This window comes from Myotis brandtii, unplaced genomic scaffold (assembly GCF_000412655.1).
Source record: "Myotis brandtii unplaced genomic scaffold, ASM41265v1 scaffold61, whole genome shotgun sequence".
Classification (NCBI taxonomy): domain Eukaryota; kingdom Metazoa; phylum Chordata; class Mammalia; order Chiroptera; family Vespertilionidae; genus Myotis; species Myotis brandtii.
The window spans coordinates 2,551,272-2,564,018 of record NW_005370318.1 but is presented as its reverse complement, the minus strand read 5'-3'; the positions used below and the strand labels follow the sequence as shown (position 1 = coordinate 2,564,018).

Here is a 12,747-nt window from a genome sequence, read left to right as displayed (position 1 = left end):
CAGGCTGGTCAGAACGCATCATGCCCACAGATGAGGAACTGAAGCTTAGCGAGGGACGTGCCCTGCAGGGGGGACCCCAGAGGTCCTGTGTTTGATCTGGACACTCTGACCCCTCTGGAAGGCGGTAATGAAGTTTGCTAAACTGGTGAGAGTCCCAAGGCTCCCAGACCCTGGAGATCATCCTGGGGCCCGATCTGCTCTGGGGCTTGGGAGGTCTCCAGGGGGCACAGGGCCTGGTGGGCTGCAGCCAACCCAGGCTCTGTGGCCCAGGTGGAGCCATGCTGCAGATCCTGTGTCTGGCACTCTGCGGCCTACTGACCCACACACGAGCTGAGCCCGGGGCGCTGCTGCGGTTGGGCATGGACATCCTGAACCACGGTGAGCTGGTGGGCCCAGGTGGGAGGCTGGGGGTGGGATTGGTGGTAAGTGCACAGTGGTTGCTCATGTTCGCATGGCCTTGAGCATCCCATGATCCTCATAATACACTTACAAGCAAAATGGGGTGACTTGTCCAGGGTCCCTCCACAAGTGGGAGGCACAGCTGGAAATCCTGTTTCCCTGGAGCCTCTCCTTGGCTCTGGTGGCCACAAGTAAGCTGTGTGCGGGACAGACACATATAAACCGAATCCCAGGCCAGCCAATAATTTGCTGTATGATCTCAGGGAACTCACTTACCCTCTGAATGTAAATGTAAAGAAACGTAAAATAGGGTGGCCGGTCTTTACTGAGCAGGATCAAATAAATATGAAACTTTTGGGTGGGTTGGGGGGGGGGGGAACTTGAGTAAAAATTTATTTCCGACCTTTGAGCTCTGTGACTTCTAGGAAAATGAAGTCACATCCAGGTGTAAAGGGCTAATGACAATTCAGTCAGCTCAGTATTTGTCCCCTCTCTGGGAATTAGCCTGTGAACATTATGGAGGTGTTTCTGGAAGTGTTATTTGGGGCTGGGGCCTCCAGGCCTGGGGAATCAGAATGTCTTGGCTTTAGGCACAGAATCTGCATTTTAACAAAATCCCAGATGAGTTCCAGGTGTGAGCGTGGCTTGGGGTCTGTCACGTCCCTTCCCACCCTCCAGCCAGGCTGTGTTTCTCACTCGTCCCTCACCATGCCACCTCCCTCCCCACTTCCCCACCTTTGCCCTTGCTGTGCCCGCTGCCTGGAGAGGCCCCCTTTATCCCCTTGCTTCCTGGTGAAAATCCCTAGTCCTCTCTCAAGGACCAACTAACAGGTCACCTCCTCCTGGAAGCCTTCCTTGGATCTTCTTTTCCTGGCCCAAACCCCTCCTGTGGTTCCTCTAGCTGCCGGTGCTTCCTATGACTCTTGCCACTCATGCTGACGTTGCTGGTGACTCTGTCTTCTCGTGAGGCTTGAGGGGGGCTTGGCATGACTCATCTCTGGGTCCCTGGACCCCCAGCTCAGAGTGGGGCACAGTGACTGTGCGGCATATAATGGTGCCCCTTGTAAGTGGCCTGGGCCTAGGATGCCAGAGAAACTGGCCCCGGGCAGGGAAGCAGGAGGAGCCCAGCTGAGTGTCTCTCGGGATCCTGCCCCTTTCCAGAGGTCCAGAGTGCTATGGACGAGAGTCATATCCTGGAGAAGATGGCCGCTGAGGCGGGCAAGAAACGTCCGGGGATGAAACCCATCAAGGGCCTCACTGAGTGAGTGGGGTAGGGGCTTTGTGTGTGGGGTGATGGCTAGGGCAGAAGGTGGTGAGGAATGCCGTGCCAGGACCGGAGAAGGAGGCGGGACAGCTAGTGCGGGGTGCGGGCCTCTTCCCCGCCTGGTTGCTGGCTTGCTCTGTGACCCTGGGCACATCACTCTCCTGCCTGGGTCTCAGTCTCCACAGTCGTCCACGGAGGACCATCCCTGCTCTGTTGTGAGCAGGGTCATTGGGAGGAGGAAGTGAGGTTGACAGTCCGACTCCAATTGCCTGCCTGCAGCAGGCGCTCACTGAATGTATGTGCAATTGAAAGAAAAATCCTCAAATGGCAAAGCTGGGAAGGTATCAACAACCTAATGGCAGGGTCGGTTCCTTTGCAGGTGCCACATAGAGTTGATGGGTAGGGGCTGCCTGGAATGATGTGCTGGGGAGGCACTCCCTGGACTGGGCAGGAAATAGGCCTGTGATCACTTAGCAATGTCTGCCCAAAGCTCAGGATGGGCAGGGAAAGGTAGACACGCCACATCCCTGTTATCCCAAACCTCAGACTGCTGGTTCTCAAGCAGGGATGATGTTGCCTCCAAGAGACACTAGGCAATGTCTGGAGACATTTCTGGTTGTCATGACTTGCTGGGGTGGGGGTAGGGAGGTGCCTCTGATGCTCTCATAGGTAGAAGCCAGGGTTGCTACTAAACATCCTGCGATTCACAGGACAGCTCCCCACAACAAAGAATGATCCTGCCCAAGAGGTCAGTAGTGCTAAGGGGGAGAAACCCTGATCCTAGCAAACCTCCCCGTTTTGCCAATGGGGAAACTGGGGCTCAGAGAAGGGAACGGTGTAGCCCAAGGTCACACCGTCAGCCAGGCGTCTTTCTGTGTACAAATTGGCTCATGCCCAGCTTTTTGTTTGTTTCACAATGGCCCCACAAGGCAGGCTTATCCCTATGACAGGGGATAGGGGATTTACCTAAGAACCCCCAAGCAAGGGGGTGGAGGAGTGGACTGAGCAGCTGGCAGGGTCTCACCTGTCCGCTTATCATTGCTGTGCATGTCTGTCCCTCCCAGTATGAAGGTGAAGGACGTGCAGCTGCCTGTCATCACACTGAGCCTCACACCAGGGGTGGGCATCTTCCAGTGTGTATCCACCGGCATGACCATCACTGGCAAGAAGTGAGTGTGGCCGGGGAGGAGAGGAGGTGTCCTTGTCTCAGTCTTACATGCACATTTATTGAGTACCTACTGTTTACCATCTGGATGCTGTGGTTTAAGATGATGCAAACTTGATTCCTACCTGTGATGGGAACCAGACCTGAACACAGGGGATCACATATTGAATGATTAACCCAGGACAGAGGAAGCATTGGCAAGATGAAGGGATCAGAAAAAGCTTTTTGGAGATTATGACAGCTGAGCAGGGTTTTGAAGGATGTGTAAGAGTTTACCAAAGCAAGAGGGAAGAGGGAAGACTGGTTTTGTGACGTTGGGCAGGTCCTATCCCCTTTTCTGTCCTGTGTGGGTGGTCCCTGCCAGAGCTGCAGAGAATGCAGGCGAAGAGGAGATAAGGATAGTGGCCACAGTGGCAGATATGCCCATGATGCCTGCCTACCCTCTCTTCCAGCTTCATGGGTAAGAACATGGAGATCACTGTGGTCTTGAACATCACAGCCACCAACCGGATTTTGCAGGACGAGGAGACAGGCCTGCCCATATTCAAGAGCGAGGGCTGTGAGGTCATCCTGGTCAGCGTGAAGACCAACCTGCCTAGCAAGTGAGGGGCTCTGCAGCTGGGGAGGAAGGCTGGGTTCGCATTGCCACCCGGCTCAGCACCCACTTCCTGAGCCGTGGCACTTCCTTAGCCATGCCCATGTTTGTCCTGTGCCTAACTTTCTGCTCTTGTGCCCCTGCCCCCATTTTCTGTGTCCAGCATGATGCCTAATGTTGTCAAAAAGTTCCTGGACAGCACCCTACACAAAGTTCTTCCTGACCTGGTGAGTACCCAGAGCAAGCCTCTACCCCAAGCATGTCAAACTCGCGGCCAGCGGGCCGCATGCCTCCCTTCATCCACAGGAGTGCTTAGACCAGGGCTGGCAGGTGATTTATCTCAGGTGCTGACCCTGATTGGCTGATAGTGGCTGAGGAGGATTCTGAGGCTGTGGCTGGCTCAGCAGGAGACAGTGCTGTGATCATCTAGTGATGTCTGCCATGAGCACAGGAGAAAGAAATGAGCCTGCACATCACAGCTTGCCAACCCTGCCCAGATGACCCATCACTGGGACACGAATCCTCACTGATCTTTGCAGGCGGGGGCCAGGAGATCTGGATTCTAGTCCCAGCTCTGCCACTGGCTTTCCATGTAACTGTGGCCTCGGTTGCCTCTCCATCCCTGTACCACCGGGGCTCTTGGGCTGCCCCATGGAGTACCACTCATCTGTGAAGAGTGAGGTCCTCCACGCAGGGGCCCTTTTATCCCAGCACCTTCTCTGCTTCCAGATGTGTCCAGCCATCGATGCAGTCCTGGTGTATGTAAACAAGAAGTGGGCCAACATGAATGGTGAGTGGTCCTAGCCATGCCCTGCTCCCACATGGGGACATCAGGATGGGCGGACTTTGATGCCCCACTTCCCATTCTAGTCCTGCTCCCAGCCCAGCCCAGCCTTGGGACTAGAGGAGGTCTGAGGTAATGGTGTCTGTCCATTCCCCGACTGTCCAGATGGGAAGCCTGAGACCCTGAGGGACTCTGGGGTCCTTGCCTCTTAGCTCTTCATCCATTATTCTATCCATCACCCCAGGACTCCAAGGACAGCAGCCATGGTGGGCTCTCCACACCCTGCAATCTGAATAGGAATCCCCAGGGAAGCGGTGATACCTCTTTCTTTTGCCAAGAGCATCTGCCGCCTCCCTCATCTTGGGATTCACAGGACTCTGCAGTGTGGGGGAGAGGAAATCCCAATAGCTGGGAATGAAGATGGTGGGCTTATGTGCCCAGCAGTGTGGCCTGGGACACGTCACTTCACTCCTACAAGCCCCAGTTTGCTCATCTGTAACATAGAGCTGATAATCCTAACCCCACCCTTTCGTGGTGAGAACTGAGCTGTGACAACCCTCGGTAAACTCTCAAGCTCTGTGCCTGCAGAGTGATGGGAGCGGGCCTGGTTTTCCAGGTTAGGCACCATTGCCTCCATTCTACAGATGAAATCACTGAGGCCCAGCGATGCTAAATAATTTTCCTTGGGTCACATAGAGGGCCAGGATTCCTGGCACGTAGGTCAGGCTCAGGTGGAGGTTGGCTGGTGTAGATGAAATCACTGAGGCCCAGCGATGCTAAATAATTTGCCTTGGGTCACATAGACGGCCAGGATTCCTGGCCGTAGGTCAGGCTCAGGTGGAGGTTGGCTGGTACTGGCTTCTCTGAGCTGCTTCCGGGTTGGCGCCTCTCTAAATGTAACCTCCTCTTCACACAGCCCCCATGCCCATAGGCCAGATGGGCACCGTGAAGTATATCCTGACATCCATACCGTCCACCACAGCCAGCTACATCCAAGTGGACTTCAGTGTAAGCACCAGGGTCACCAGAGGCCTGGGGTCTCAAGTTCACTGGCCTGAGTGGTGGGGCTGTCTGGGACTGTGGTCCTTGGAGACCAGGCTCACCTATGCAAGTATTTCCTGACACTGGGGTCCTTTCCCTCTTTCTGCTCTCAACTTGAACCCTGAGTCCCTTAGCTGATTTCCCGGGACTGCTGACTCCACACGCACACCTTCTCCCAAGGCTGTCTGCTTCTCCCAATGAGTGGCTCACCTGGTTGTACCCCACAATTGTACAGACAGGGACACTGAGGCCTGTGGGGTCCTTTCCCTCTTTCTGCTCTCAACTTGAACCCCGAGTCCCTTAGCTGATTTGCCGGGACTGCTGACTCCACATGCACACCTTCTCCCAAGGCTGTCTGCTTCTCCCAGTGAGTGGCTCACCCAGTTGTACCCACAATTGTACAGACAGGGACACTGAGGCCTTGGAGGAGGCAAGGCTTAGCTAGGGTCCCACCGTAAGTTGGTGGCCGTAAGGTGGGTCCTCACCCACGTTTCCAGAGCTGCAGGTGACTAGGTGAGATGCATCTTTAAGGAAGGGAAGAAAAATCCCAAGAAGTTATCTCCCTGCAAAGTCTCCTTCCAGCGTGTTTCTTACAGGCCCTGTATTATTTTCCAGTTACCTTTTTCTTTTGAGAATAAAACAGGAAATACGTTCTGCATAAATGAGGGCCCAGACAGTCAAAGTTAGATTAACTGAGGTTACTTAAGTAATCCTAGGAGAAACCGCCAGTGGTTTAGTGACTGACTTCCCTATCCTATCAGCCTCTGTCTACCCACTGGTACCCTGGGAGGGTTGGGCTCTGGCTCTAACAGCTGATGGCTTGCTGACTTAGGGCTGGCTCGAGTGCCATTAGTTTGGAGAACTGAGACTCACCCTTAGCCACAGTGCCTCATGGCCAAGGCTGACTGTCTCTTTTCTGCTGTCCCACAGCCTGTGGTACAGCAGCAAGAGGGCATCACCATCCAGCTTGCTGATGACGGGGAGGCCCCAGAGTTCCCCGAAGACTATGATGAAGGCTCTTCACAGCTGCTGCTCTCGGCCGCCTTCCTCACAGCAGAGCTTGCCCTTCTGCAGAAGTCCTTTGATTTGAACATCCAGGATACCATGGTGAGCTGTCCAGTGCCACGCCCCCTATAATGACAGTCCCTGTCTGATGTGTCCATTCTTAGAATTATCCTGGGGTTGTGGGCAATGCTAGGACTGGGAGATGCCAGAACTGATTTAGGTTTCTATCATTAGTTAACCCCGCCACCCACCATCTCTGTCCATGTAACCACCATCTACTCATCCATCCATCCATCCATCCATCCTCCCTGGTCCATCCATTCATCCTCCCATCCATGCACCCACCATCCATCCATGTCCCTTCTTATCCATCCTCATGTCCATTAATCCATACATCATTCACTCTTTCATCCACTTATCATACCTTTCCACCATCTTTGCATCCACCCATCCTTCCATTCATTATTCTTTTCATTCTTTCACCTACCCATCCACCTGCCCATCATCTATTATTCATTCTCCTATATAAACATTCATCATCTATGCATCCTCCCATCCACTCACTCACTCCTCTCTTTGTCCATTTCCCCATCCATCTATCCATCCATTCATCACCACCCCCCATTACATCTACTCATTTCCTTCTATCTGCCTGCCTTTTCACCCAACATTTTCTCAGTATTTCACCATGTACTAAGAACTATGGGTATCAGAATATTTAAGCCACAGGAGTTCATTATCTACTTAATCACAGAGTGACAAGTGTTGTGATGAAGGGGCCGTCAGAGGGCACACCTTATTAAGTCAGAGGAGGTGGTGGTTAGGATGGGTTAAGGAAGGCTTCAGTAATCCTAAACTTGACTTGCGTTTTGTAGGTTGGTGAGCTGCCCCCACAAACCACTAAGACACTGTCTGGCTTCATCCCTGAAGTGAGTGCCCCGACTACCCATGATCACCACATCCTGCTCTGCCCTGTTCTCCTCTAGTCAAAGGGACAAGAAACTGGGGAGGCAGCTTTTCAATGCTCATGTCCCTTGTCCAGGGTGGAATCATTGGGACGTCTCCATAAAGTGCTCTTTGGGTCCGCATGTGTACGTTGTACTTTCCATGTCAGTATAGAAATAGCCAGATTGTCTGGTTTGTTCCTTTTATTTCCTGATAGACACATCCCAGCCTTTGAATGTTGTACTTCCTGTGCCCACGGTGGAATCACCTAGTTCACGACAGACTCCTGGTTTCAAAGGAAGCCACCAGTCTGAGGGTTGGCTCTGAGGGGAATTTCCTGGTTTCTGCAGGTGGCTGAGGCCTATCCCAAGCCGAAGCCCTTGGTGACTCAGATTAGGATAAACAAGCCCCCCAAGGTCACCATGGAGACAGGCAAGAGCCTGCTGCACCTCCATGGCACCCTGGAGATGTTCGCTGCCCGGCGGCGGCGGGGCAAGGCTCCTGTGTCCCTCTTTCTCCTGGAAGCTGTGAGTGGAATCTCTTCCCTATTTAAGCCTAACCTCTCGGAAGGTGGGATTTTAGTTGATAGCCAAGTAATGGACTGAAGGGTTCTTTGTTCATCTCAATTGTGTGGCCCCGACTTCCCAGACTTTGTCACCTGATGTCTGATCCTTGGCTCTGCCATTGAAACTTGGAGTGGCTGGAATGATCAACAAATGGAGGGTCAATAGTTTAATCCTTCCTTTGCTTCTCCTCTCTCCCTATGCCTCCCTTCAACATCCATTGACATTTATAAGGGCAGTGAAGGGCTTAACCTGGGGACTGTGGGAGCTTGGAGAGATTCCAAATCCAGTTAGAGGAAATCACAAAGGACTTCCCAGAGGAGGTGATATCTAAGCAGGCAGTTGAAAGTTGAGTAGGAACTGGCCAGGGAAGGGGTTGGGCTGGTGATGGAGGGCACTCCAGGCAGAGGTTACAGGATGTGCAAAGGCCTGGAGAAATTACATGATGTCTGTGGGAATCTACAAACATGCCAGGTATTTCTGTCCTGGGCCAGGTACAGGGAGGGATGAGCAGCCTGGGCTGGGGTCATGGGGAGACTGCTGGGCTCAGTTCCTGAAGATGGGATGGGCAGAGAGGAAGACCACTGCTGTCTTGGCAGTAGTGGTGGTGTTGGGGAAGTGGTAAAACTTCTGGTTTTGCCAGCCCTGATGGGGCTCACTGCCTCCTCCCTGCTTCCCCTCATGCCAGCACTTCAACCTGGAAATTCAGTACTCAGTGCGTGAGAACCGGTTGCAGATGGCCACCTCTCTGAACAGGTAGGAGTCTGCTGCCAACACTGGCTTCCTTGGTATTACCAACACCATTTGTTTTCCTGCTCCAGGGTCTTCTCTGACCCATCCAGCATAGTCCACACTGCCAGGTCAATCTGGTCACTATTCTTGCTCCAGAACCCTCAATGACTCCCCATTGCCTAAATGATCTTCTCTCTGATCTTAGCTTGGCACTCAAGGCTCTTCTCAAATTCTCTCACCACTGCTATATATATATAATTTTTAGAGTGAGAGGAAGGGAGAGGAATAGAGAGATAGAAACATCAGTGAGACAGGAACATCACCGATCAGCTTCGCCTGCATGACCCACACTGGGGATCGAGCCCGCAACCCAGGCATGGTCCCTGACTGGGAATCAAACTGGCAACATCTTGGGTTGACGCTCAACCACTGAGCAACACTGGCCAGGCAGTTCCACTTTTTCATTTAATAAGCCTTGGTCCATACTGTCCAAAGTCCATTTATCAGTGCCCAGCTCAAATGATAACTCACCCAGGCAGCTTTTTCTGAGGCTAATAGCAGCGACATTTTTAGAGCTCTGTCTACTTGTTAGGCATTGGCTACATAAATTGTATTCATTATTCCACTTCAACATTCTAGTTTTACTGCCAGTTGTTCATTCATTTTTGTATTTGCTTTAATCTTTCATCTGACTGGTATTAGGCCAGGATTCCTTCAGTTGCAAGAGACAATTTCAACGTTAACTGACTTAAGCTCCAAAGGGAATCTCTTGGCTTATGTAATTGAAAATTCTAGAGGTAGACTTGCTTTCAGGAATGGCTAGATCTAGGTATGCAAATGAAGTCCTCAAGACTCTGTCTCATTCCTCCCTTGGCTCTTGATGTCCACTTTGTTGGCTGAATTCTCAAGCAGTCTCTCCCCAGGTGGTGGCAAAGTGACCCTAACATCAAGAGTGGCCTCTTGTTCAATAGTTCTAACAGAATTACCAAGGCTGCTTCTTACTGGTCTACCATGGAGCACATGACCAACCCTAAGCTAATCACCACACTGCTCTGATTGGAATGCTCTGCTTAGCCAGGTCTGATTCATGCGCTTAGGCTGAATTCAGCCCCACCTGAATGTCTTGGAATAAGAGTAGAAAATGGAGCACCTGTTACTGGAATAGAGAATAGATGCTGGTATGATAAAGCCACCAGATGACCATCGCGTGGTCTGTTCTGGTGCCAACATGTATTAGTGCTTATTGGAGATTGTCCAGGGGATGAGGCTGAGTGTGTGTGTGTGTGTGTGTGTGTGTGTGTGTGTGTGTGTGTGGAGGGGGGGGGTTCTAACTCTGTGTCTTTCAAGGATTTGGGACTAATTAGTTGGCCTGCAAATCTCTGCATACGTGGCCTTGGGAAGAAGCATTAGACATGACTTGGGGTCCCTGAGGGAAGAGTCAGGACCAATGAGAGGAGGCAGTGGCTTGAGCTTGTGGGAAACAGAAAGGGCTGTAATGAAAGGTAGTGAGCACCCCATCAAAGGTAGCATGCAAGCACAGACTTACAAACACCTGATAGGAAGGCATAGAGGAAACCTCTGCAGGAGGGTGGGGTAAGGTGTTTGAGATCCCCTTTCTCCAGGGCCAGGGGCAGTGGTTCTGACTGCCCTCTCCCCACCTTGTTTCTTTCCCCTGCACAGATTACTGAGCCTGTCCCGGCAGACCTCATCAGTTGGTGCCTTCAAGGTAAGTGTCCCAAGTGTTACTGCCTAGTCTGGCAAGACTGGGCTTATTCTCCCTTGAGACTGCAGGGATCGGCCTTGAAATGGAGGCAAAGTAAATAGAGTAGGTCCTTGTGGGATTAGGGGATCCCGACTTGCTATTTGACCTTGGGAAAGTCACGTAGCTTCTCTGAGTCCCTGTTTTCTTTTCTGGGTAGAATCTGGACATCTCTTTAGATCGATTTTAGAAAACATTGTCATGCAGAGCAGCAGCCTGAGCTGACTCGGATGACCCAGATGTCCTTTTTATTAGTCTCTGTAGCCTCAGAGCCCAACACAGAACCTGACCCAGTAGGTGCTAAAAATAATAATCCCGATTATTAGTCTCTGTAGCCTCAGAGCCCAACACAGAACCAGTAGGTGCTAAAAATAATAATCCCAGCCATAGTACTTACTGAACACTTACTCCGTGCTTTCCCCAAATTCATTGAAGCCATGTGAGTAGGTGCTATTATATTTTCACAGATGGGGAAACTGAGGTACAGGCAGGTAGTGAATGAATGACTCATCAAAATTTTCTATAGGAGCAGGAATGGGGTACACAGGCCACCCCGTGTCTCCTGACTTCCCCCATGCCGGGACCATGACCCAAGGCCCACATGTCACCTGAATGGCACTAAGCAGAGGTGAAAGGCATCAGCCTACAGTTAAACAGGGTCAGGCCTAGTTTTGATGTCAGCTGGACAAATTATTGGCTGTGTCTAATATTCATTCCTGTGGTCCCCAGACCCAGCTGGAGTGAGGGTTGAACGTTTTGTTGAATTGAATTGAACGATGGGACGTGGGTATTTTCTCTCTTTCTTTTTCTCTCCCCCAGGAGAAGAAACTGACTGGCTTTATCACTGATTTTCTTCGAGAAGCTTACATCCCAGCTGTCAATGGTGAGGGTGCCAACAGGCGTTGATTTTGCTGGTGATTTTCTGAGCAGGAAAGGATGCCACCTGGTGGTCTCAAAGCCCCTCCACTGGCCCCAGATGGGGGAGGCTAACAGGGAATGGATGATCATTGCTGAATCTTTGAGGTTCATGTAGTCTTAATGTCACCTGTCTATGGACAAAGGCACCTCCCACAATTTTGGACACTTGATTCTTGACCCCACACCATGAGTCAGATCTTAACCCAGACCTGGGATGTAAATACACAGTGATCTGGCCTATGCTCTCTCTGCCTGTGCAGCTGGCAGACATCATGAATCAATCACTGCACTGATTCCTACTCCTCTGCTCCAGGCATCCACTCCTTAATCAACTGCAGAGTAGTCAGGCTGAAATGACTCTTACTGTATTTCTCAGATGTGCTCCGAGTTGGACTTCCACTTCCAGACTTTCTGAACATGAATTACAACCTGGCAGAGCTGGACATAGTAGAGGTAAGGAAAGGAACTGGGGAAGGCCATGTCAGTCAACACTTTTGGCCAACGAGTGTGGAGCAAAAGCCTGCCTCTCTCCTCCTGGGGGAAGCAGGGCTGAGGAGGGCTGTGGCCATCAATACTATCTTGCCAATCCCTTGAGCAGTGCCCTGCCCTTCAGAACCTGGCCCTGCTTGGCCAGGGAGTCCCTAGAAGGAAATGAGAATTCTGCCACTCTCTTTTCCTGCTTTCTCAGGCAAATTACCACACCTTTCTCTATGTCTTGATTTTTCTGTGCTGAAAATGGGGATGATAATATGGGTACCTGCCCCCGAGAACTGTTGTGATGATTCATTGAGATAATTCATCTAAAGGTATACAGTAAGCACTCAATAAATATTAGCTTTTCACTCCATGCCAAGCCTTGCACACAGAGCATTCAATGTGCATTTTGCGCCTTCTGTCTCTCCAATCTGGGAGGAAGGGTTGCTGGTCCCCACTTGACCATTGAGAAAATGGAAGCGTAGAGAGGTGAAGGGTCATAGGGCGAGCCACGTTCATCCTCTGCTCTCAAACACTGGCTTCCATTTCCTGGCCACGGCTTGGTCCATCCCATTCTGCACCTGGGTGGCCCCATCATTGCTCTGCCCATCTACACCTGGCCCTTTATCTCCTGCCAGAACGCCCTGGTGATGGACTTGAAGCTGGACTGACCAGGACAGGATTCAGCTGCCAATGCCCACACACCACCATTGGCTGTGCACCATGGAGGAGCCCCTGATTGGAGCCTGGCCCCCTAGCACCACTGGCTGCTTCCTTTAGCAAGGAGTGAAGGGGGGAGGCCTGGGCTGGGGCCTTGGCAATAAACAGGAGAAAGGCCATTACAAACATCTAATGTTTTGACCTCATTATTTGTAGCAAATCGACGTGTGGCTTTTCTTCCCCTTGGGTGGGTTTTGGGGTCTAAGACCAGCTTGGGGTCTGAGGGAAGCTGGTCACAGTCTTGGGGCAGGCCTGAGCATATGTTGAATACCTGCTGAATTTCATGCTCAGGGTTTTACTTGTACCATCTCATTTAATACACAATAACCTGATAAGAAGAGGCACCATCGCCATCCCCACTTTACAGATGAGGAAACTAAGGC

The 12,747-nt window shown here is 51.6% G+C and overlaps 1 protein-coding gene across 1 annotated transcript; it reads left to right on the top strand.

Annotated features, from left to right (window-relative positions):
- Positions 1-278: 278 nt before the first annotated feature.
- BPIFB6 (BPI fold containing family B, member 6) lies at positions 279-12,466 on the top strand. The gene is made up of 15 exons (XM_005879864.2): positions 279-378; positions 1,561-1,660; positions 2,728-2,832; positions 3,281-3,430; positions 3,587-3,650; positions 4,153-4,213; positions 5,124-5,215; positions 6,179-6,355; positions 7,129-7,182; positions 7,549-7,725; positions 8,450-8,517; positions 10,174-10,219; positions 11,072-11,135; positions 11,547-11,623; positions 12,283-12,466. The coding sequence occupies exons 1-15, from the start codon at positions 279-281 to the stop codon at positions 12,313-12,315; spliced, it is 1,368 nt and encodes a 455-aa protein (XP_005879926.1). The 3' UTR covers positions 12,316-12,466.
- The last annotated feature ends 281 nt before the right edge of the window (positions 12,467-12,747 follow it).